Here is a 24028-nt window from a genome sequence, read left to right as displayed (position 1 = left end):
TCTGATTATTTAAGCTATTCCCAGTTAGATGTAACATGCTAGATACACTGATTTTAAACTCATATAGTTTTAGCATTAATTGAGAAATACTAGCATTTGATCTATATTTCTGTTTGACGAAACTTCAGTTACATTTATTCCTAACTCAAATTAGGAATGATGTTCAAGAGATCATCACCTGGAAATCTTCGATGTTCAGCACTGGAGTGCTAATTCTTTAATCATCCATTCAGTTAATATTTACTGAGGGCCTCCTTGTCAGTCCCTTGCTTACAGAACTGACATTGTGTGGAGAGAGAGATGATCATAAAAATGAGTAACCAATAAATAAAATTTTAATAAATTTAGACAAAACTTCAGCTAATGTGGCTAGAGAGGGCTCTCCAAGGAGGTGATAGTGAAGGTATCTCATTTAAAATCATAAGAAAGTCAGCACCGCTGTTACATTCATCCTTCTCCTTGTGAGAATCCTGTCTGTTCATTAACAAATGTTTATTGAGTGTCTGCTATGTGTCAGTCACCATTCTAGGCTCGGGATCCAGCAGTGAACAAACCAGCAGACAAAATCCCTAGCCCTTTGGAATTTATGCTCTATTAGGGGGAGGTGGACAAGCAAATACTGAACGTAAAACACACAATATGTCAGATGCTACGTGCTAAGGTGAAGAAGGAAGCATTGAAGACAAGTGGGAAGTTCTAGGGTGGCTGGTAAAAAATGCAAAATCAGGTGATTAGGGAAGTACTTACTCACTGAGAAAGTGAACTTTGAGCTGGAAATGAAGATCTGGGATCTAGCCCAAGGTTGGCAAACTTTTTCTGTAAAGGGCAGCTGGTAAATACTTTAGGCTTTGGAAATGATACTGTCCCTGTTGCAACTACTCAGCTCTGCCATTGTGCAGCAAAAGCAGCCTTAGACATTATGTAGGCCGGAGCTCCAGTGGCGCAATAGGTTAGCTCGCGGTACTTATAAGACATTATGTAAATGAATGGGTGTGGCTGTCTACCAATGCAACTTTATTTATGGACACTGAAATTTGTATTTCATATAATACATGAAATATTGTTTTGTCAAGAAATATTTGTTTTGATTTTTTTCAATAATTTAAAAAATATAAAGACTAGATTTGGCCTATGGCCATAGCTTGCCTCCCTGTGAACTAGCCTGAGGATGTAGCAGTGTCTGTTCCTTTAATAGCGTTGGATGATGTGTAAGGGCATATGTTTGAATGGTAAGATGGAATGCACCTTCCGTGCTTTTGTAGATATCTCCCTGTTGTAGGTTCAACAACTTTGTTGTTGTTTTTCGAAGAAAATGAAAATTCATCTGTTTATCCAGTGACAGGTATTCAGTTCACTTATGTTGAATTCATATTTTACAGCTTTTATTTCTAGGCTCTGCTGTGCAGTAAGAGCTTTTACTTTCAGTCCACAGACATTGTAAGTAGCAATTAAGAATTTAAATAGCATTGCATTTAGATTCAAACTACAGAAAACTTGATATGGAGTGGCTGAACTGATTAGGGGTTTGTCTGTCTAGTACACCAGGGTTTAGAGTAGGCTGCAGAAGACTGTGTGACACCTGCAAAATGTCGTCAAGGACCCAGGCTCCTGTCATTCTCTTTGACCATCGTTGGCATGTGATGTTTGTTTTCACATTTTCAAAATGGTTTCTATACCTCCCAGCACCATTTCTGCAAGGGAGACAGGAAAAGGATAAGGGCAGAATGGACTCTGTCTTTCCATTCATATGTGGAGCCATCCCAAGGAACATCTGCCTTACATCAGATTGGCCAGAACTGTGTCATGTGATCACCCCAGGCTGCAGAGGAGTGTGGGTAAACACATTTTGTAGCTGAGCACATTACTTTTGCAAACAAAACCAGACTTCTGTATGAAGACAGAAAGAGAGATGGCTACTGGGTAAATTACACTGTGTTCCATGGCTTCTAAGTGTGTTTAAAAGAAACAAACCAACCAGGAGTTACAAGTACCTTCCTTCTACTCATGGCTAAATTGACATGGGTGAAGGCAGTGACTATTGTCCAACAATTCTTCTCTTCCATTTGCTTCTCAAATTTATTTTGATACTGACTGTAAGGTACACTTAGCTTTAGAACAGTCACATATGAGGAGAAGAGAGCTCTTTGTGTTAAGGAAATGACTATAAAGTTGCTGCTATTAGAATTCTGGATTTGTGCCCAGCACATGAAGTGCCCTTGATGGCTTCCTGTTGCCACACGGGTAGCCTTTCCATTACCCAGAGCCTGGCCGTCTCCCAAGTGCCTGCCTCCTGAGGTGGGCGGTCCCCTGCCTCTCAAGCCTGGGCTCCCCCAGTTCCAGGCCACAGTCACCTTAAGGCAGATCTTAACAGTGCCTGGCGGCATGACTCATCTTCCTTCCTGATGTTAATGTCACAAACATCCACTTGAAAACCTTCTCTGGGTTGAATTTCTCCTTTTTGTTTACTTGAGTGATTTGCTGTAATATTAGTTAACTTTCTGGCCTTACCCCTTTTCTAAAATTTTATTTTAATCATCTGGCCTGTCTTTTAAGTGTAAAGAAACATGGAAGCCAATAAGTAACAAAATGCTCTGAGTCTGGCTTCATGCATGCCCTGGTGGGGACCCTGATTTATGTAAAACACTGCATCTCTCTGGCCTGCACCACAGCACACATGAAGTTCTCTGTCAAAATAGGTTTCTTCTATTTAATCTTCTGACCCTTGACACGTTCACACTGTTCAAAAGAGTTTAAAGTTTATGCAGGTAGAGAGTGAAAAGTCTTGGTCCCACTTTGTTCCCATTACCCTGACTCCCTAAGCAACCATTTTTGTTAATTTCTTTGATAACCTTCAAGAGTTTTTAAAAATGTAAACACAAGCAAATACAAATATGTTCCTATTTTTCTCCCTTTTTCTTTTCAGAAGAATGTGCTTAGTCTACTTACAATTCTGCTCTTTGTTGTTTTTTTCACTTACATATAATATATATCTTGGAAATCTTTTCATAACAGTGTTGATGGTAAAACAATTTCTCCTTTTTTTTAAGTTGCATCTCTTTGAAACACAAGTGATCTCTTTGAAACACAAGCATGGCCATGCCTCCCCTTGCTTCCCCCTTTAAAACTACATTTTACTCCTTACATGACTGTCAGTTATTATCATTGTCAGTGAGGAACTATCTTTTGCTTCTTGAGCATTGTCAGTGTCATGATGCATTTGAAATATTTTTAGAACAAAAACCATTTCTTTTTTCTTTAGTTTTATGGAGATACTAGAGGCACGATGCACGAAAATCGTGCAAGAGTAGGCCTTCCTTCCCCCGGCTGCCGGCACTGGCTTCCCTCTGGCACCCGGGACCCGGGCTTCCCTTGCAGCCCTGGCTTCATCCGGAAGGATGTTCGGTCTAATTAGCATATTACACTTTTATTACTATAGATAATCGACATAATGTTGTGCAAGTGTAAGGTGTACAATGTAATGATTTGATATATGTATATATTGTGATATGATGAGTATAATAAGTTAACATCCAGTTACTCACATTGTTTGAACTTTAATCTTCTTCAGTACAACTTTCAAATATTGCCTATAAGGAGAGAGAGGTGCTGAGACATGGATACTTTCAAATATTGCTAGTGGGAATATAAATAGAATGTGGCCTTGTATTTTTATTGAGGTATAATTGACATACAACATTGTATTAGTTTCAGATGTACAACATAATTATTCTATATATATGTATATTGCAAACTATTACCACAATGAGTCTAGTTAACATCCATCACTACCTCTGTTACAATTTCTTTTTCTTATGATGAAAACTTAAGACCTCTCTTAGCAAATTCCAACTATAATACAGTATTTTTAACTACAGTTACCATGCTGTTTATATCCCTGGTACTTATTTATTTTATAACTGGAAGGTTGTACTTTTTGACTGATGTAGCCTTATTGTAAAGCAATATACCCTGTCTCTGCCCTTTCATTCATAGGATTTTGTCCTAAAGTAAAGTGGTATTATGAGAAACAATAAGAGATTTGTAAATAAAGATGTTCACTATGATATTATTCCTAGTGGTGAAAATTACAAGTATGCTACATATCCAACAACAGATATGTACAGGAGATAACTGTACATCTACATGATGGAATTGCCAGGGAGACATTAAAATTCATATTCTTGAAAACTCTTTTTTAAAATTGATTTTAGAGAGGAAAGGAGAAGGAGGGATAGAAACATCAATGATGAGAGAGAATCATTGATTGGCCGCCTCCTGCATGCCCCACACTGGGGATTGAGCCTGCAACCCAGGCATGTGCCCTGATTGGGAATCAAACCGTGACCTCCTGGTTCATAGGTAGATGTTCAACCACTTAGCCATGCCGGCCAGGCCTTACTCTTGAAAACTTTTAATGATGGGACCGTATTCATGATACATTGTTGAGTTAAAGGAACAAGGTGCAGCTGTTTTTGTTTGTTTTTACTGATATCAGAGAAAGGAAGGGAGAGGGAGAGAAAGATAGAAACATCAGTGATGAGAGAGAATCATCAGTTGACTACCTCCTGCACACTCCCTACTGGGTATCGTGCCCAAAACCCAGGCATGTGCCCTGACTGGGAATCGAATCCTGACTTCCTGGTTTATGGGTCGATGCTCAACCACTGAGCCACATTGGCCAGGCAACACCCAGCTATTTTACCTAGTGCGACCCTGTGAAAGAAAAGACCAATTAAGCTGTAGATGATTATAATACAGCAATAAATGCTCTGTGTATGTGTGTGTGCGCGCTATCTATTAGTATATGTACAGGGCAGGGAGGTATGGATGGAAAGAAGCTGTATGAGTGTCTTTGATGTATCCTAGTATTGAGAATGTATGAGTGTTTAGGTGCTCACATATTAACCTAAAATAGTTAATATAGGTTCTTAAATTAAGAAATTGGTAACATTTCGAGGACTACAAATGTGTTTGCAGCTCTTCAAGAACACACCTGACCCCTAGTGACTGAGGACGGAAACATGAAAGATCAGAAGAATGAAAAGGGTTAAGAAATAGAGTTCGTAATAAAATGGTGCTTACTGTTTACTCTTACTTCAGAAGTGGAAAACACTTTTCTCTCGTGAACTGATGAAAGGATGCTTTCATGCCCATGACTGCAGCTGAGGAATATCTGAAGGAAGCTTCTGAGGGGAATGAAAATGTTGCTGCTCCCGGGAATCAATGAAGTGTCGACATTTCAGATGGGCTATATATGATTTTCAAATGGTTTTGAGCAGAGAGAGCGCTCATGACTATAAATGTCAACTCCTGTGGGTGGGAAGGAGAGTGGTGTTGGCCCGCTAAGAACTGTGTGAATCTCACCTCATACCTAGTCTTTTCCAGGCAATCTGAGTTGTGCCCCAGAGTTCTGGGGAGTCTAGGTGAAGAAATTGCTGTGTCAGGACTTGCTTAGACCTCTGCTGGTATCCACTGAGTGGACAGTACATGGCGCCTGTGTAAATCGCCGTTTTTTTTTTGTATCAATGGCCTCTGACAATGGGAAGTGAAATCTAGTTCAATTTGGAAATATATACATATTGTTTCAGATGAGCATTTCTCCTTATTTGTCTTTTCTTTTTAGATAAAGAAGAAGCAGCAAGATGTGGTTAGATTTCTGGAAGCCAACAAGATAGAGTTTGAGGAGGTGGACATCACCATGTCAGAAGAACAGAGGCAGTGGATGTACAAAAACGTGCCCCCAGAAAAGAAGCCCGCTCAGGGCAACCCTCTGCCGCCCCAGATATTTAATGGTGACCGATACTGTGGAGTAAGTAGCTAGATTGTTATTACTCTATTTCTTTGCAATACTCAGATCACAAAGTCACCTAGAGTACAGTGGGTTTTTTTCAGTTAGGACTGTAACCTCTTCATACGGTGCCTGTTCAGGTCCACTAGTCTAATGGAGGGTGAAGTTGAGGAGGGGCAATGAGTCCAAGATCACAGACAGTGTGTGTGAGTCTGAGTGCATGTGTGTCTGGGAATTTTCTTGTCTCTGTTTGCTTTAGAAAAGGGGATGGAAGGGAAGCTGTGTGCATGATTTCGTTGTGCACTAAATTTTAAAGCATATTTTTTATTAATACATTTTGGGGGGCAGACTAGGAGGAGTAATTATTCTTGAGTGTTTTTCCTTTTACAGTATAAAAAAAAAGCCAGATGGATCATTATGAACATGTAAAATACATTAGGTGCCTTCCTGCTATATGTAGCATATGAAGTCCCCTTTGTCTAATTATCTGTTTCCCTTCTTACTCTTAGGTTAAGAAAAACAATCAAGAAGTTTCTTTTTTTTAATTGATTTTAGAGAGAGAGGAAGAGAGAGGGAGAAGGAGATAGAAACATCAAACCCAGGCATGTGCCCTGACCAGGGAATCCAGCCATTGGTGCATGGGTTGATGCTCAACCACTGAGCCACACAGGCTGGGCTCAAGAAGTTTCTTTCTCATGAATAATTAGAATTTGCCTTTTGCCAGAGCTCTAAGTATATAAGTCAGTGTTTATTTGGAACCTATATTCCAGTGCTTTAGGATTGCCTGGAGAAGAGCAAGGGGCTAAGCTACAGTGCTCAGGTGCTTGAGGTGAAATGAATAGCTAGGTTGTCATTAGGGTGGAGAAAAAGGATAACAGAGTGTGTTTGATGGTTTGCAAGGAAACAGTTTCCTGTGTGCATGCGGAAGAATGAGATATGAAAACATTAAGCCATAAATATTGTGCACAGAGTTCTTACATACATGTTAAGAGGAGACTCCTGAACATAGCACTAGAGATAGATTTGAGTTCTACTACTACTTTATGTTGGCTGTGACACCTTTGGAGAGTCACTTACCTCTTTAAGCCTAAATTTCCTCATCTGTAAGCAAGGGATGATATTATATGCCTTCATAGGATATTTATGACTGTTTCTAAAATATTTAATAAGAATAAAGGTTATTGTTTTGTGGGATTTTTTAAAATATCATGATCTCATATTTTATTAGGGAAGAATGTGGTAACCAAGGGTACAGCCCATTCACAATTACTGAGTCTAGAAAATGTACTCTTATGCCTGCAGACCAAAATAAGGTAACAGTTGAAAATGTGTGGGAACTATTGTTTCAAAATAAAGTAAAGCTATTAGTCAAATAGTGCTAGAAGGCTTAAAACAAAGATCTAGTGATTTTCTGTTTCTCAGACTTTGAAGGTATGAAAATGCCATTATTTTGGGCTTGTAGTTGAGTGCTAGTTTGACTGGGTATAGATTTCTAGGTTGGGAAGAATTTTGATGGTTTTGCTTCAATATCATTGTTTCCGGTTCTGCAACTGAGCAGTCCAATGCCAGTTTCCTTGAACTATTGTATGTTTTTGTCAGTTTCTTCTATGCAAGTTTTTTAAGATCTCTTTCTTATATATATGAGATTCCTAAAATTTTTTGGTGAATTATTATACTAGAGGCCTGGTGCACGAAATTCGTGCACAGGTAGGATCCCTAGGCCTGGCTGGTGATCAGGGCCAATCGGGGCCTTCCTCCCCCTGGCTGCCAGCCGGGGCCTTCCTTCATTCCGTGCCACCCCCTGGTGGTCAGTGCACATCATAGTGAGCGGTCGAACTCCTGGTCGGTCAAACTCCCGAGGGGACAATTTGCATATTAGCTTTTTATTATATAGGATAAGCTAGCATTAATCACTGGGATAAGTGCTCAGTAGATTCTTATATCTAAGAGTTATATAATTGAGTCATTAAATATGTCATTGCTCTTTCTCTAATTAACTAGGACTCTGCTTATTACACCCCTCCCCATTCCAGCAAACCTGTGCCTCATTATTGCTATTACTAGAGGCCTGGTGCACAACATTTGTGCAATAGTGGGGGCTCTCAGCCCGGCCTGCACCCGCTCCAATCTGGGACCCTTCAGACATTCCTCTCACAATCTGGGACCACTGGCTCATAACCGCTAGCCTTCCTGCCTGCCTGATCACCCCCTAACCCCTCTGCCTGCCTGCCTGATTGCCCCTAACTGCCTCTGCCTGCTGGCCTGATTGCCCCTAACTTGCCCTCCTGCCGGCCTGATCGACCCTAACTTGCTCCCCTACTCGGCCCCTGGTCTAAGCCGCAGTCTGGCCTCCCTCTGCAGGAGGCAACCTGGTGGATCAGGGGAAGGCACTGCCCCCATTACCCTGGTGCTGCTGCCACTGCCAGGCTGAGCCTGGGCCCTTCACAGCCACTGCAGCTTTGTCCGGAAGTACGTCCAGAAGGTCGTCTGGAAGACATCTGCTCTAATTAGCATATTACCCCTTTATTAGTATAGATGACATTTATCTCATAGAATTTTTTTTCTTCACATCTTTGCCTTTAATTGAGTTCCTTGTGCTCACTCTCTGTAGGCTCCATGGCATGTTTATCTTAGTATCTGGTACCCATCAGAATGCTAGGAACATAGACTGCATTTAAAAAAAATTGGTTCTGTGAATGGGTGAATAGTTCCACTGATGTTTTCAGCTTAGCAGGGAACTACCCCATTCTGTTGGGTCTTACCTTGTCAAGGTTCTGAGCATTTGTATTCTCATTTTATTAATAAAAGTCAAAGCCAAATGTCTCAAAAACAAGCTTATTAAAACTTCTAAATTTTGCCATGACATCTATTTCAGAAATCTATTTCAGAGCTCTATTAGAAGCTCACATATCCCGCAGGTAGAATTTCCTTAGGAAACTTTTTATCGGAATTAGAAAATCTGTATTCCAAGGCCTCCCGTCTATAAAATCACTTATCAAGGAGAATCTTCTCCTTTAGATATTTTACTGTAAATAATTGTATCCGGCATCCTCCCAGCTACTAGGAAAGGAAAAGTTGGGTGTTGGGGAAGGGGTGATATAAAGTCTTCTTTATCACTGATTGCTGATCAGGTGTATGCCCCAAAGCATAACATTTTAGATAATTCTCTGCAGTTTTATCTCTTCTATATAACCCCAGTTTTTATTCTTCTGTCTATAAATGTTTAATCTCCCATTTTCATCTTACTGAGATGTTTGCTTCAATATTCTACAGTGATGAGTCAGTCCCTGGGACATATTTTTCATAAAAACGACTTCTGCTGTGAATATTGAAAACCTTCAACCAGACAGTTTCAGGACGCCCCAATTGCATGTTTAGCACTCTATTTTAACTACTATCCAAACTGCAGTTTCCTTCCTTCCTTCCTTCCTTCCTTCCTTCCTTCCTTCCTTCCTTCCTTCCTTCCTTCCTTCCTTCCTTCCTTCCTTCCTTCCTCTCTCTCTCTCTCTCTCTCTCTCTCTCTCTCTCTCTCTCTCTCTCTCTCTCTTTTATTGATTTCAGAGAGAGGAAGGGAGAGGGAGAGAGAGATAGAAGCATCATTGATCGGCTGCCTCCTGCATGTCCCCTAATGGGGATCAGGCCCCAAACCCCAGCCTGTGCCCTGACCAAGAATTGAACCGTGATCTCCTGGTTCATGGGTCGAAGCTCAACACTGACAACACTGGCCGGACAAACTGGCAGTTTTATTTTTGTTAAAATTTTTTTCTCTTTCTGAGCCTATGTAGATAAAATTAATGAAAAGAAAACAAAACCGTTAAGGCCATGTTAATATCAATGTTAAGACAATAAAGCCTGTTGACAGGAAGGGTCAAAGCAAGGAGTCAGTTTTCCTCTATCCTTTATATGTGCCCTCCCCCAGATTCCCTTTTACAAGGTTCTTAAGTTATTACCACTCTGCTTCATATACTAATGTATATATTCCTTGACTTTAACTGTAGACAATGTTTACTTTTTTTTTTTTGAAAGATGGAGATTTGCATTCTTATAACTTCTCTTATTTCTCCTCCTTTTTAATTTAAACACACACTTTAGCATTGCTAAAATTTATAACAGTCCAATTCTCTTCTGCAACTATAGTAACTATTATAATATGTAAACATAGATTATATTTATATTGTTTTAAACATAGAAATACTATTCTCTACAGAACTGTTTAGTTCTGTGAGCAGTCACAGAGGGCAGTATATAATCCTGTTTTACTAACCCCTGTGGTATAAAAGGGAGTGACAAAAATGTCAATATCCAAGAGAGTCTCTTAGCCTTTTCACTTACTCCGCGGGGGTAGTTATTAAAATTTTATTGCTGGTTCCTTTTCCTATGTTTAGCACAAAAATATTTTCCATCCAATTTCAATTGGTGCTTGGGTGCATGTTTTTGCTTGCCTTGCCATCTTGTACTAGTATGGTTGGAAACGTTTAACATGAATTAGGAATTTAAAATCCGCAGTTTGGGGCTTACTCATATTTTTAGTATTTGGCATAAAAATTGCTGAATGAAGCTGTTTTAGACAACTGCATCTTACATATCCATCCAGGATTGGAACTGCCAACTGTTTTTTTCCTTCTCTACCAAGATTTCATAAAATAGAATATAGTACTGTCTTCAACTACTAAGTCAAGAATTCTGCTCAGAGGATACCCTCAGGCTTAACTGAAAGGAGGCGGCGCTTGGCCCAATTTAAATAGCAGCAGTAACTCTTATCATCTTAAAATGAATATTTTAAAAAGATTTTCATCTTTTGGAGAAACTCAGTTTGCTTTGGCTCATTTAGAATTGATTGCTGCCACCATTTCCTTGTAGGCCACGTGTTGTTTTGTTCCCTGCAGCCTCCTGTTTGGATATGCCCTCGGCATGTGGAAATAATGTGGGTCTGTCCACTAATTGTCATTGACTGAGCGTGGGAAGCGGCACCACTTCTCAGAGTGGCTGTTTGGGTTCTCCCCACTGCTCTCTTAGGGAACGCCAAAAGGGCAAAGAACTTTAAGGTCTTTGTCTCAAATGCTTGTCTAGTCCACAATAGTCTAACCGAAGTGGCTTATGTCCTTAAGGAAGCTCGCAGGAAGAATGAGACCATTGTGAACTCTACCTGTTTAGATTTTATCATGCACTTATAAATGTCTCTAACATTGGTTTTCACTTGAGCACAAACAGAAGTATAGGTGATGGAAGTTATTTTTTTTTTCTTCTTAACAGCCATTTAGCTTGTTTTATTCTTAAAATTGCAGCATTCAGATAAATATTCCATTAATAATTGTACTCAGTTAGGCTGATATCTATATAGTCCAGAAATATTTCTTTTCATAAGCTGTCGACACTGCAGACAAAGGGAATTCTTCATCCTTTTTCTTTAATGTAATAAAAATGTACCAGCTTCTGAAACTAGGCAGTTTTATCCTGAATATGCTCTGTATGTTTGTACCCTTCTACAAAGGTTCTGTTAACTGATCATTAACAGAAGGTTGATTGTCCTAAAATGTGTCATTTGCGGACATTTATTTACAAACACTTTTGAGTGTCTGACTATAAGGGATTCAGCAAGCCTATTTAGCAACTTGAGAGTGAGTTTTTACAAATGGTGATTTTAACGTTTGCAGTATAAACCGTAATATATTTTTTAAAATATAAACCTGATAGGTGAAATGAATTTGATAATAAGCAGATCTTTCTCTTTTATTGGGGAATGCCTAAGGACATAATAACTTATACTAATAATCAGTAAGATGTGATTTTAAATTTTCTAATGCTATTTAACTCTGAAATTATTTCACATCATGCTGTTTATTATATCTGGAAGGAGGTATTAACTATTCAAAAATCCTAGATTTTAAATTATCAATCACATACTCTTTGCCTAAACATGACAAGGAAAGTAATTTAACTTTTTACACTTTGAGATTCATCAGACCACTCAAAAGCTTTTGAATGTCAGAAAGTAAATTGTGTACATAATTCTTTAAAACCTGTAATTAATAGAGTAGAAATAGTATTTATTCAAATTATGTTACTAGCATGAGATTATCTAAAACATGGCACATCAGCCATTAATTAGCAGATAGCTAATTCATCCACTTGACAAGTATTATTGGTAACCTAGTGTGTTAGGTACTTTTCTAACATTGACGTTTAAAAATTATTTCATTAAATTATTCTGCTTTTAAAGTTAATTACCAAATTTTACATTTGTCACTTAGAAGGAGTTAATTACCTTAAGTGACAATTTCTAAACTCTTGGGAGGATCCAATTCAGTATTCAGGTAAGAAGCCCGCCCCCTAGCTATAGATATGTAGTAGTGCGTTAAAAGTTCTTAAAATAAAAATAATGCTTATAATATTAATGACAGCGATACAGTTAAAGAGGATTATTTAAAAATCTAAATGAGAAATGTTGCCCTTCTGAGATTTCTAAACTGAAATTTCTAAATACTTTTTTTGGTAACTAAAATTTATAGTTTTGTAGAGAATAGTTTTTTTTAATATATTTTATTAATTTTTTACAGAGAGGAAGGGAGAGGGATAGAGAGTTAGAAACATCGATCGGCTGCCTCCTGCACACTCCCCACTGGGGATGTGCCCGCAACCAAGGTCCATGCCCTTGACTGGAATCGAGCCTGGGACCCTTGAGTCCACAGGCCGATGCTCTATCCACTGAGACAAACTGGCCAGGGCGAGAATAGTTTTGATTGAATGTTAAATGGATTCTTTATAAAGTTACATATTTTCTCTACATGTATAGATTTTACATGTCCTGTTTTATGTATGAAGAGTGTTTGTGAGAGTTGACCTTATTTCCAGTTTTATGATTTGAAGAACTGTAACTATTTTTAAATTAAGATTTTTAACATAAACAATGAAACCTGAATTATACACATTTTCATGGTAACTTGCCTTTTGATCTGTTGCACGCAAGATATTTTCATGTTAACATTTCAGTCTTTTAAAGTAAAATTCACACTACATTTATAGAGATTGAGTCAGGCATTGTTTCTCATTTTTTATTTCTTACATTATTCATCTTTTCGTTCCTGCATTTCACACTGACCATCAGAGATTATTAATCAAGTAGAAGGGTAAAAAGGCCTTTCAAAATTCAAAACAGGGATAGCATTTTGACGACTGAGTCACTAGTCCTAATGTTTTCTCTCCCACTATTGTCTCTTCCTTTTCCTGTTCAGTTAAATCAGAGAGAGGCAAAATTTCAAATAGGTATCTTTAGTAACCAGAATATTTGGGTGACTTTACCCCTAGACACAACTAACAGCCCATTTAAGAGCAACTCGGCTGAATGCTCCATCATTTCATAGAATCATGAGGCTTTAAGGGACTTTGCTAGTATCTGATGCAGAAAGGAGGTAATAGTGTGAGGAGGTTAAATGAGTTGATCAAGATCATATAACTCCGGAGACTGCAGGACACCACATATATAGTTCCCTGAGCATATATACCATACAGAATCTGTGAACTAGATTGTTGTTGGTACATGGAAATACAAGACCTCTCTTCTCCTCAGTCTTGACTAAGTCAGGGCCACATACTGCCTTTTAAGCCATGTTAAGAATTTTAATCTGTATTGTAAGGACAATGAGAAGCTTTGAGGGAAAGAATTTAAGAAGAGGGCAATATGATCATCATCTCATTTTTAAAAGAGCAGTCTATCTTCACCTGAGAATGATGGGGTAGAAATAGGTTATATTGGAGAAGGATTGATAAATTGAGGTGCTACTGCAGAAATCTAGCTTCAATTAGGGCGATGAAATGGATGTGGAAATGGAGAGGTTAAAGGAACGTGTAAGATAGTTGTTGGCTGAGGAAAGGGAGGAGTCCTGTGGTACCTTGATTTCTGATGTGGTAGAGCCCATTAGATGGCGGTGCCATTTTCTTAGAGGCCCATCTTGTGGTGTGGCAGGAAGATCATGAATTGTGATGTAAATCCCTTATGTTTAAGAGTCTGTGAAGAATTAGTTATTATATAGAACCAGAATTGAGAGGAGAAATCAGAGCTAAAGATGTGACTTTAATTAGGGCCATGGCTCTAAATGATATTCTCTAGGGAAAGAATTTAGACTGAATAGTGGCCGAATATGGTAGGGGGGGGGGGAACAAATACTAGTACACCAGTTTTTGTATGGTGGATATCTAAAAGGATGAGATAAATCTGGCTGTAGTTTAGCCGTCTCCCTCTTGTTCCCACATTAAATATGCAATAAATGATCAGCTAGAGAATATACAGGGTGTCCCCAAAACATGTATACACACTTTAACAACTGATAGCTCAATTGATGTTCTTTCTTTTCAGCCAGACTAGGCTTTGAACAAAGGAAATTCATCCTACTGGAAGTTTGAAAACACAGTTCAAATACAAACACTGCCTTTATAACTATTCAAAGGGTGTCTCCCCAAAAAAGTATGCTCACTTCAACAGCTGATAACTCACTTAATTTTCACTCCTTTTCAGGTTTATCTAATTTGAAATAATGGATGAAGCTAGGCTAAGCTTTGAACAAAGAAAATTTATTCACTAGACTTTTTTATGGGGATACATAATAAATAAAGCTTATGGTACAAAACCAGCAACAGTTGACAGATTGAGGGCACACAAATACTGAATGAAATGATTCTTGATGTTTGTGATTCCATTGCTTCGAATTATCAGCAGTGCCTGGACCAGAAGGTCATGAGTTTAAAAACAGGCGTTGACAAAAAAGTTATTAATTTCTGTAGAAGTGTGTATATATTTTTGGGGCACACCCTATATATATCGAACAGGATTATTTCCTGAACCCAGTGAAGTGTCACTCAACTGTTTGGAAATATCTTTGTTATAAAGAATATTTGTAACATTTTCAGTTAATGGTATGTTGCCTAAATTCCACATCAAATGTAGACTTGCATTATTTGTGACATAGTTTTCTTATAAAAATTGTAAAATTTTTCATAAAATTCTACAAAATCTGTAATTCTGTAGTCATTGCTCCGCTAATAATCTTCACTTGGGTATCTTGTATAATTTCTCAAACTTCACATTTTGAAACTCAACTCCAACCTCACCCTGCTGAAACATTTGTACAAGAGAGTCTCTACATGGAGTCAAATAATTCAGATTTTCCATCAACTGAGGCAGGCTTTGCAAGAAGCAGATCTCCACAAGTCAACTCTCATTTAGATTCCTAGATAGGTTTCAACAGTCTGTGATGCCACTTGTTCCGCATAGCAGTGGATCATTCATTAGCGTTCAGTGACTCATTTACAGAGTGCCCCACACTTGGTTCCCTCTTGGGTAAGAAGCTTCATAGAGTACAAAAAACATCAGTTACAACATCAGTGGAATTGGGCCCAAATCTCAGCTCATGTATTAGCTGTCAAACTTGGGCAACATTTTTTTTTTTCTTTCTCTGAGCCAGTCTCCAACCTGGTGGGCCGATGATGGATTGATCGTAAGGCGCCTCCCACAAAGGGAATGCCTAAAAATGATTCTGATCCTTGTCTGCTTACAGTATTTACTCTCAGGATAGCTATCAAAAGGGACTTCTACCAAATTTTAAAACTGCTTTATATCAACTTAGAAACTGTGTAGTATTACATATGCAAACTTTCGAAAAGAATCAATTGAAGAACTTATTGACCAGAATTCCTTAATGGTTTCTTTTGTGAAAGTAGGAAGAGAAAAATGATTCTGCTTCTGAGGCAAAGGTAAATGTCATAGAGAATATAGTTTTCTCTAGTTTTTATTTGATCTTTTTATTCTCTCTGAAGACACATTCTTTAAGAATGTGGACTTCAAAGGCAGAATAGAAGCACTCACATTGACACATGGAGACCTTTACTAGTACAGGTTTCTGTTCACCTGGTGATATATTTTTTAAAAGCCCTAGATAACAGCCTATCAAGAGTAGAATTGGGAGGCAGCCTTCCATATTGAGGTGCTAGAATAAAATCTGAGGTCACAATGGTTTCACACAAATAAATGTTACTTTGGCCCACAAAGGAAAGGGAGTGTGTTCCAATTTCATTTCTGTTGTCATTGTTTTATGTTTTAATCCTGTCACAGGCTTTGGATTAAAAACTTGTTACATTTATCATCATACTCAAAGAAATTTTTAGGCTTAAGCAGGACAAATTAGTAGATTTATATAGCTCTTCCCTGACCTGGATGGAGCAATGGGATATTTTTTATTTTCATGAAGAATTTGTGTGCCTGGCTGGGCTGGTGTGGCTCAACAGTTGAGCATCGATCCAGGAATCAAGAGGTCACTGGTTAGATTCCCAATTCCCAATTAGGGCACATGCCTGGGTTGTAGACTTGATCCCCAGCAGAGGGAGTGCAGGAGACAGCTGATCAATGATGTTTTTCTCTCATCTGTGTTTCTATCCCTCTATCCCTTTCCATTCCTCTTTCTCTAAAAATCAATAAAGGAAAAAAATTATTTTTAATTACAAAGAATTTGTCAAGCCCTGGCCAGTGTGGCTTAGTTGGTCAATTGAGCATTTTCCTGTGCACTGAAAGGTCACCAGTTCAATGCCAGTCAGGGCACATGTCCAGGTTGTGGGCTCAATCCCCAGTCAGCAGCTAATTGATGTTTTTCTATCTCTCCCTTCCTTTCTCTCTAAAATAAATAAAAACATTTTTTTTAAAAAAAAAAAGGAAGGAAAGCAGTCTCTCTAAAAAAAATTTGCCCGAAGCACCAAATACAAAGATAATTGTTTGCTTTTGTTTATTTTCTTCTCCCCCCCCCTTTTTTTTTCTAGGATTATGACAGTTTCTTTGAATCAAAGGAAAGCAACACAGTCTTTTCATTCTTAGGCCTGAAATCACGGTTGCCATCAAAGGTAGGTAAATCTTTGCATTTTAAAATTTGTTTTTCGCCGAGGCCGGTTTGGCTCAGTGGATAGAGCGTCGGCCTGCGGACTGAAAGGTTCCAGGTTCGATTCCGGTCAAGGGCATGTACCTGGGTTGCAGGCACATCCTCGGTGGGGGATGTGCAGGAGGCGGCTGATCGATGTTTCTCTCTCATCGATGTTTCTGACTCTCTATCTCTCTCCCTTCCTCTCTGTAAAAAATCAATAAAATATATTAAAAAAAATAAAATAAAATAAAATAAAATTTGTTTTTCTTCAGTTGTTCTTAATTGTTCTCAATTGAAGTTAAACGTTTTATAGGAATGCATATATACCCTAAATATGCATAATTAGAGACTGCCCAGTATAAAAACACAAAAAGAAGCCTAGTATTTTTTTTTCTTTTCAGTGTTCAATTGCTTCTGTATATTAGTTTGTTTTTTATTTATAACTTAATTTATTTATAATTTATTTCCCCTTCTTCCAAGAAGAATTTGATAGCAAAAAGTAGTAGGTACTTTCTATTTTAAAGTGCAAGCTTACAATACTTTGTTTTTTTAAATTGTAGCATCAAAGCCATATTTTTAAGGTCTTTTGCATGTTTAATTCATTTAATTTAAAAGAGAGATGGTCTGCATTAACAAGTAGTCAACCTTGAAAAAACCCTACAATTCTTAAACTAATCAAAATGTTTTCAAAGCTGCTTTATTGTGTCATAAGTCTTGTAGAGAACAAACAGCTCAAGGTTTTTAATATTTAGGTGTAGAAATGATGTATATTATCACAACTTTGTGAAGCACATGGGTTCACTTTCAAAATAAAAAATAGCATTTCCTCATTAAATAAGGTGATATTTTTATTATTTCCCCTTTTAAAGACAATGTTTTTAAATTTTATTTTATTGATATTTAGAGAGAGGGAGAGAGAGAAGAAAGGGAAACACTGACATCAGAGAGAAACATCAATCCGTTGCCTCCCATACAAGGCCTGACCAGGGATTGAACCTGCAACCTGGATATGTGCCCTGACAGAGAATTGAACCCACAGCCTTTTTGTATGGGATGATGTTCCAATGAACTGAGCCACACTAGCCAGGGTGACACTGGTTTTATTCTGATTATGAAAGTAGCTTAGGCTCGTTTAGAAAAATTGGGAACATACAAAAATGTGTTGGATAGAAAATAAAAATCAACTGTTAGCCCACCACCTAGAGATAACCACATTAACATTTTGGTGTATTTCCTTGAAATCTTTATATACCTAGCAATTGAAGTTTTTACTGTATTTCAATGAGACTGAGTTCTAAAGTGTCATTTTTAACACTGAATTGAAATAGAAGTGCATTATTGGCAACTTTGATGTCTGTAAGTAATAGGTCTTTTGAAGCTGCCTAGGATTGCACCATTTCTGGAACACCTGTGGGAGGAAGGCAGCGACTATCAATAATATAAATTATGCACCAGCACTTGTAGTTTATAGCTGATGGGAAATCTTCTTTTGTTTTTGCATCAGTAAGTCCACAGATGGTAGTGGGTGGTTTCCATGCGCATATTTTAAACAGGCAAACCCCACACGTATAATATTAAAAGTTTCTTAAGACTATTTTTATAAAGGTGGAACACTGGAATACTTGTTAGAAAAACTAGTATTTTATAACCTGTTTTATCCAAAGGTTATTAAACAATCCAGATGTATCTTCAAAGAACTGGAAAAAACTAGGGTGGGAGTGATCTAATGGATGCATAAATCCAATGGACATCACTGTCCATGCAAAAGCCTTTTTTAAAAAAATACTGTGTGCTTGCCTTCTTTGCTCTTATTTTCCCCGAAGATTTGGATTCCTTAGGCACTCTTTAGGCTGACTGTTCTACTCTTTAAAAATATTTATTCTCTCAGAAATTTCTCAAGAAACCTGTGATAAAAGAAGCATTCTCACTTGACTTGCGGTCATAGTAGTAAAGTTGGTCTCGAGGCCATTGACCTTTACTTGATTTCAGCAGACCATTCCAAAGGCAGCGAGGGCTCGGGGCATCCCCCCGCCATTCAGCCCACCATGTTCAGGTGCCTGAGCAGGAGCACATGGAACCAGAGTGGAAAACCCATGGTGCAGAGTTTGGTATTTAGAGAGAGGGAGAAAGAAAAGAGAGGAAAACACTGATATAAGAGAGAAACATCTATCTGTTGCCTCCCATACAAGCCCTGACCAGGCATTGAACCTGCAACCTGGATATGTGCCCTGACAGAGAATTGAACCCACAGCCTTTTTGTATGGGATGATGTTCCAATGAACTGAGCCACACTGGCCAGGGTGACATGAACCATTTGGGGCCAGAAGGGTTTAAATGATTCATACTCCATTCATCTTCATGGGAGAGAAATAGGAGTATCTTTAAGAGCAGTTCAGCATTTCCCTCCTTTCTAGTTACTATATTTTACCTTGGTGGTAATTCATTATACAGTCTATAAGGCCTGAGAGCATTCACAGGTGTCATGCAGTAAAAGATGGTAGCCCCCTTTTCTCATCTCCTTCCCTACCCTCTCTACAGTATATACACATAAAACACAGGCCTCGAAAGCCTGCCAGGGAATATGGAAAGGCACCATTAGCATCTGTAATTGCTCTTCCACAGTGAGGAGACAGAAGAGACATGTGGCAGGAAAAGAACATTGATGGCTCAACAGCCACAGGTGCAGCAGGCAGTTCTCAAAAGTAGCCGAGGTGGGAGGCAGAGGAAGGTGGAGGTCCCGCAGTGGTGGCCTTTAGGATGTGTTTGTCTGCATAAGACTTTTAAAAGAATTTAAATGAGTTGTTAATATTTAAAATAACAGATTCCCACTCTTCTGGAGAAGTTGAAAGGCATGGAAACCCTGGGGAAACCCACTTTCTTCTCTGACCAGCTGGAGCCAGCAGTGTTTGGCCCATCAAGTTTGTTATTTTAATAGACTCACAGCAGGGACTGAAGAAGTTTCTGGTTTCAGAGCTCGATGCCTTTCAGGGGGTGATAACAACTGGTAGACCCTGGGCACTGACCAACCAGAGCGGGAGCAGGGCGGAGGCCCTCCATGCCAGGTATCTGTTTGGTGGTTGAAGCACGGAGCCCTCCTGGGGATTGGGGCAACAAGAGGCATGGCCATACAGCACTGTTCTTCACCATGGGCCACTCTCCACAGGCCCCCGAGGCGGGGGGGGGGGGGGGGGGCGCACACACCCTGCTCACCCAGGTGTGAATGGAACCTCTGAGAGGGGTCTCTATAGTTGTTGAAACATGGCTTTCTCTTCACTTTTATATTTGGCAGGTCAGGTGTGTGAGACTTAAATCTGGCCTCTTATCCTAAACCAGTGGTTCTCAACCTTGGCTGCACATTAGAATCACCTGGGAATCTTTTTAAAATCCTGATTTCTGGGCCTCATCCTCCGGAAATTCTGTTTCTTTGTTACTAATGTTGTGGCCCCACCCCATAATAAAGAAACAGAATTTCCGGAGGATGAGGCCCAGAAATCAGGATTTTAAAAAGATTCCCAGGTGATTCTAATGTGCAGCCAAGGTTGAGAACCACTGTTCAGGATTTGTTCTTATCAGTCATGCAGGGGTGATTTATTGTGATTCCCAACTTCTTTGTTCCTGATATTTAAAATATTACTGTCAGGATGCATTTTGTTGTCAACACAGTGCAATGACTGACTGTTTTTAATTATTATTAATAAATAGGCAGAACCTTAGAGAAGACAAGTGGAAGATGATGGAGATGCATTTTGGAGCGCCCCCGGTACTCAGCGCACACCTGCTTACCTAATGCATCACTGTGACAAAAGCCACATGCATCATCAGTAACTTTGCTTGCATTTGGAAAAGGTGTTCTTGGAAGACATGGGTATAATGGGATTGCATGATCACTTTAAACCAAATCAGAACTGTGGTGGGTTTTTTCTTATTTTCAGAATTGCCTGCAGTTGCCTCACTCACCTGGAGGTACTATAACCTGTTACAGGTGTGCTTCCTTAATGACTGAAAGATAAGTGAGCGGCACCCTCAGAGAGAAAACGTTGGCTCTGTCCTAGGTTGTAGTTGAGGCCACTGTTGCTTTGACCTTCTTCTCTTTAAGCTGCCTGGGTTGAATCCTTAAATTAGTCTGCCAGGAAATAAGAGTCTTCTGATCAGAAAGAAAAAAAAGAAATGTTGGTTGATAAGGAATTAAGATTTTCGCTGCAAAATCACAAATGTCACTTTCAGTGCTTTGTAATGACACCTACAGAAAAAGTTGGATGTGCTAGGCTCCTTTTGGTAATGTAAACTCTTACCCCCATAAATCCTCTAAGCACCCACAGATGTTTCCAAAAATCACTGTTGCAACTATTGTGTGATCAGAATCAAATTACATGAATGAAAATAATCGCTATTTTGGAAAATAGATGCTTCTTTATCTCTTGCAAGAGGAAATTTTCACCTAAATGCACGAAACTGTTTAAAAGTATATTTTAAGAGGTGCACTGATTAGATAGTAAATTTATAGGAAAAGTACTTGGCTCATATCTGAAGGCATTTTCAGCTCTAGCAACTTATACATAAGTGCACATATATTTTTTAAATGGAGCTACCCTGACTAACAGCTGCTTATTCTATTTTGTGAAGGGATTATATTTTTTTGAGTAAGGAAGATCTTGGTTAGATATATTTTGTGAACCCTTGATAAGGCATATTAAAAGATGCTAATATTGCTGCACAATTCTTTTTTTTCTGCCTTACTTTCCCTTGGTTCTTTAACTTTACTAGTTCATATTTCTGGCCAATGCACAGTCTTGGATTTTTCAGAGTAATGTACATACATGTTCTTATTCCATATATGAGCTCAGTGAGTTTCCAGAGCAGCATATATGAGAAAGGGGCTGCTGGGGATAAATCTGAATTGTACTTGGCATGCAAAATCTTTACTCCCTTGGAGTGCATGCTGATAAACACTAAACATGTCTATTTTATTAGGGCAGAGGCTACTTTTTTACATCCTTGTTCCTGCTTACATTTTTTAGAGTTTTTAGTTGCCAACCATGAGAAGAGTTTTGAGTAGGACATTATTACCAGCAGGCTACCTAAAATATTCCGCTATTCTCAGCACCCTGATGCTGGACCTTCCGTTTAGATTCTGAGCAGGGCATTGATAAGAAATTGAAAGAACAGAAGAATTAAAGCCCTATCACATGTGTTCTCTCACCCTCCGACTTGCTAAATGTGGACTTGTTGAATGCAAAAGCTAAAATCCTAGACAGATTTGTAGCCCAGCACTGCAATCAGGAGAAAAGCATGCCACAGATTTCTGCTAGACTGGGACACATACACGACCCACAGTTTTCTCTCCAAGGAAAGCTGTTGTGAAATCATGGGTATTACTGCTTAGTTGGCATTAAAGAAGATCTAGGTCAAATCCATTTGATAAATCCCAGGGACTATCCAGGATTTTTTTTTTAACTGGATATTGTGTTTGAGTATGTGAGTCTTCTGATAAGACTTAGAATTTCTTTTTAAGCTACAGCAATTAAAAAAATTTTAATGTTGCAATGATCTAATTTATATTGTCTGCTCTTGCCAGTGCGCACCAAAAACCAACTTGTTAAGATTGAGACTTTGTAAGTTAAATTCTGGGGTTATAGGTTCAATACAATCATTGCTAGACAGGGAAAGCCACTTAGATTTGTCTTAAAATTTTTGAATTATTACGGCTATTGTAGGCCCAGTGCAGTTCTTCTAAACAGATGAATAGTAGTGCTAAATTACTGTCACAGTTACACATCATCTACTCCTCACCCTACCTTATTTTTTTCTTTTTTGGTCAGTGCAAAGAAATAAGAGAGACCAGCCTCGGCTGTACTTGTTTTGTGTGAGCTAGAAGCACATTGTGTGGCGTTAACGCAGCACCACAGCACCCAGGCTCTGCAGAGTACTGAGGGATTGCCCTGTGGAACCACACTGTCTTCAGAGAATATTGGGTCCTTACTTGTACTATTTTACCAGCTGAATTTCAAACATGTAATGGTTTACATGTTCCCTTCTTGAACTAGCTGCCTTTAGATTTAGATAATCACAGTCTTAAAAGCCTAGGAAAGAAATGGGTGGGGATTGCAGGCTTAGCGGTAATGTCAAGGGCATTTCAAGACAGGATTTTTATATCCTGTAGTAGGCTTGTTGGGACAAAGGAAATATGCTGCCAGAAATCCAAGTATGCCATTTTAAAATTAGATAAAATACACAGTGCCATCCTGCTAGGTATATGCGGTATATGCAGACCAGAAGGAAATTTTGTTGGGGAAAAATTTGTGTGTTGTTGGTGTTCTGGTGTTCTCTTAAAAATCAAATAGAAAAGGAAGATTTTTTTCTCAGACTTTAATATATTTTAGATTTGTTTCTGTTTTATAGATTTATTCAACATTCCCACATAGATGTTTTTGTATTACATGGATTTATATGAACTAAACCTATTTTTTCCTGTTATTGAAAGGTACCAAAGTCTCTTTTTTGTTTGTTTGTTTTGGTTTTTTAAAATTTGATTTTGCTACAGAGGGTTTTGCTTTTCCTAGAAATGCTTTTCATTATCAGCTTTTCCTAAGTGTCAGGGCCACTTTGATCTGCATAATTGTTATTTTTAGATTTCAATTTGTATGCATTTGTCCCTAAAGGCATTGGTGAAATCTCAGATTTTATATTCAACATTAAAAAGGAATAAATTCCAGAAAACACATATTCTGAAAATTGAGTGTTTGTCCCCTTTCTTACACCTTTTCTAATGTTAGTTTCGTGTTTGGTTGAAACCTTCCTGTTTATTTAGGATGCTGGGTTTCCACTCTCATCCATGAGCCCCATATATGCAGATTAGTTATAAAAATGTAGACATATCGTTTGACCATTTGAGGAGATGCACATGCTGGTGTGTGTGTGTGTGTGTGTGTGTGTGTGTGTGTGTGTGTGTGTGTGAGAGAGAGAGAGAGAGAGAGAGAGAGAGAGAGAGAGATGGGAGGTGACCATCTAAGTCATCAGAATCATCTCAGACAGCAGCTGGGACCAAGGATGGCGTTAAGTCACTTGGCCCCTTGGTTGGCTTCATAGAGGATTGGTTTCCTGAGGACACTGAAGCCCTGGCTGGTGGATTTGTTCCTCTAATTGGAGGTAGAAAACAAGTACAGGGTAGCTGCCACCTTTCGTAGAGGGGCCCCCTTTGAAGCAGCCACCTCTGAAAGCAGAAGAAAGCATTTCTGAAGGCAGTGTCTGAAGCTGATCTCATCACCAAACTATTTCAAACCTTAAACACCGAGACAGAGGGATGGGGAAGGAGCAGATAATAGAGAACAGGCTGTAAGTT

The 24028-nt window shown here is 38.7% G+C and overlaps 1 protein-coding gene across 1 annotated transcript in view; it reads left to right on the top strand.

The window, feature by feature from the left end:
- Positions 1 to 23421, top strand: part of SH3BGRL2 (SH3 domain binding glutamate rich protein like 2) — a 57646-nt gene extending 34225 nt beyond the window's left edge. The window contains exons 2-4 of the mRNA XM_059701125.1: positions 5624 to 5809; positions 16592 to 16672; positions 20392 to 23421. Coding sequence (XP_059557108.1) covers positions 5624 to 5809; positions 16592 to 16672; positions 20392 to 20403 — 279 coding nt within the window. The 3' untranslated portion in view covers positions 20404 to 23421. The remainder of the gene's footprint in view (positions 1 to 5623; positions 5810 to 16591; positions 16673 to 20391) is intronic.
- The last annotated feature ends 607 nt before the right edge of the window (positions 23422 to 24028 follow it).

The sequence above is a fragment of the Myotis daubentonii genome, chromosome 6 (genome assembly GCF_963259705.1).
Source record: "Myotis daubentonii chromosome 6, mMyoDau2.1, whole genome shotgun sequence".
In the NCBI taxonomy this organism is placed as follows: Eukaryota; Metazoa; Chordata; class Mammalia; order Chiroptera; family Vespertilionidae; genus Myotis; species Myotis daubentonii.
Note: the sequence above shows the minus strand (reverse complement) of the source record. Positions and strands in the feature narration are given on the sequence as shown.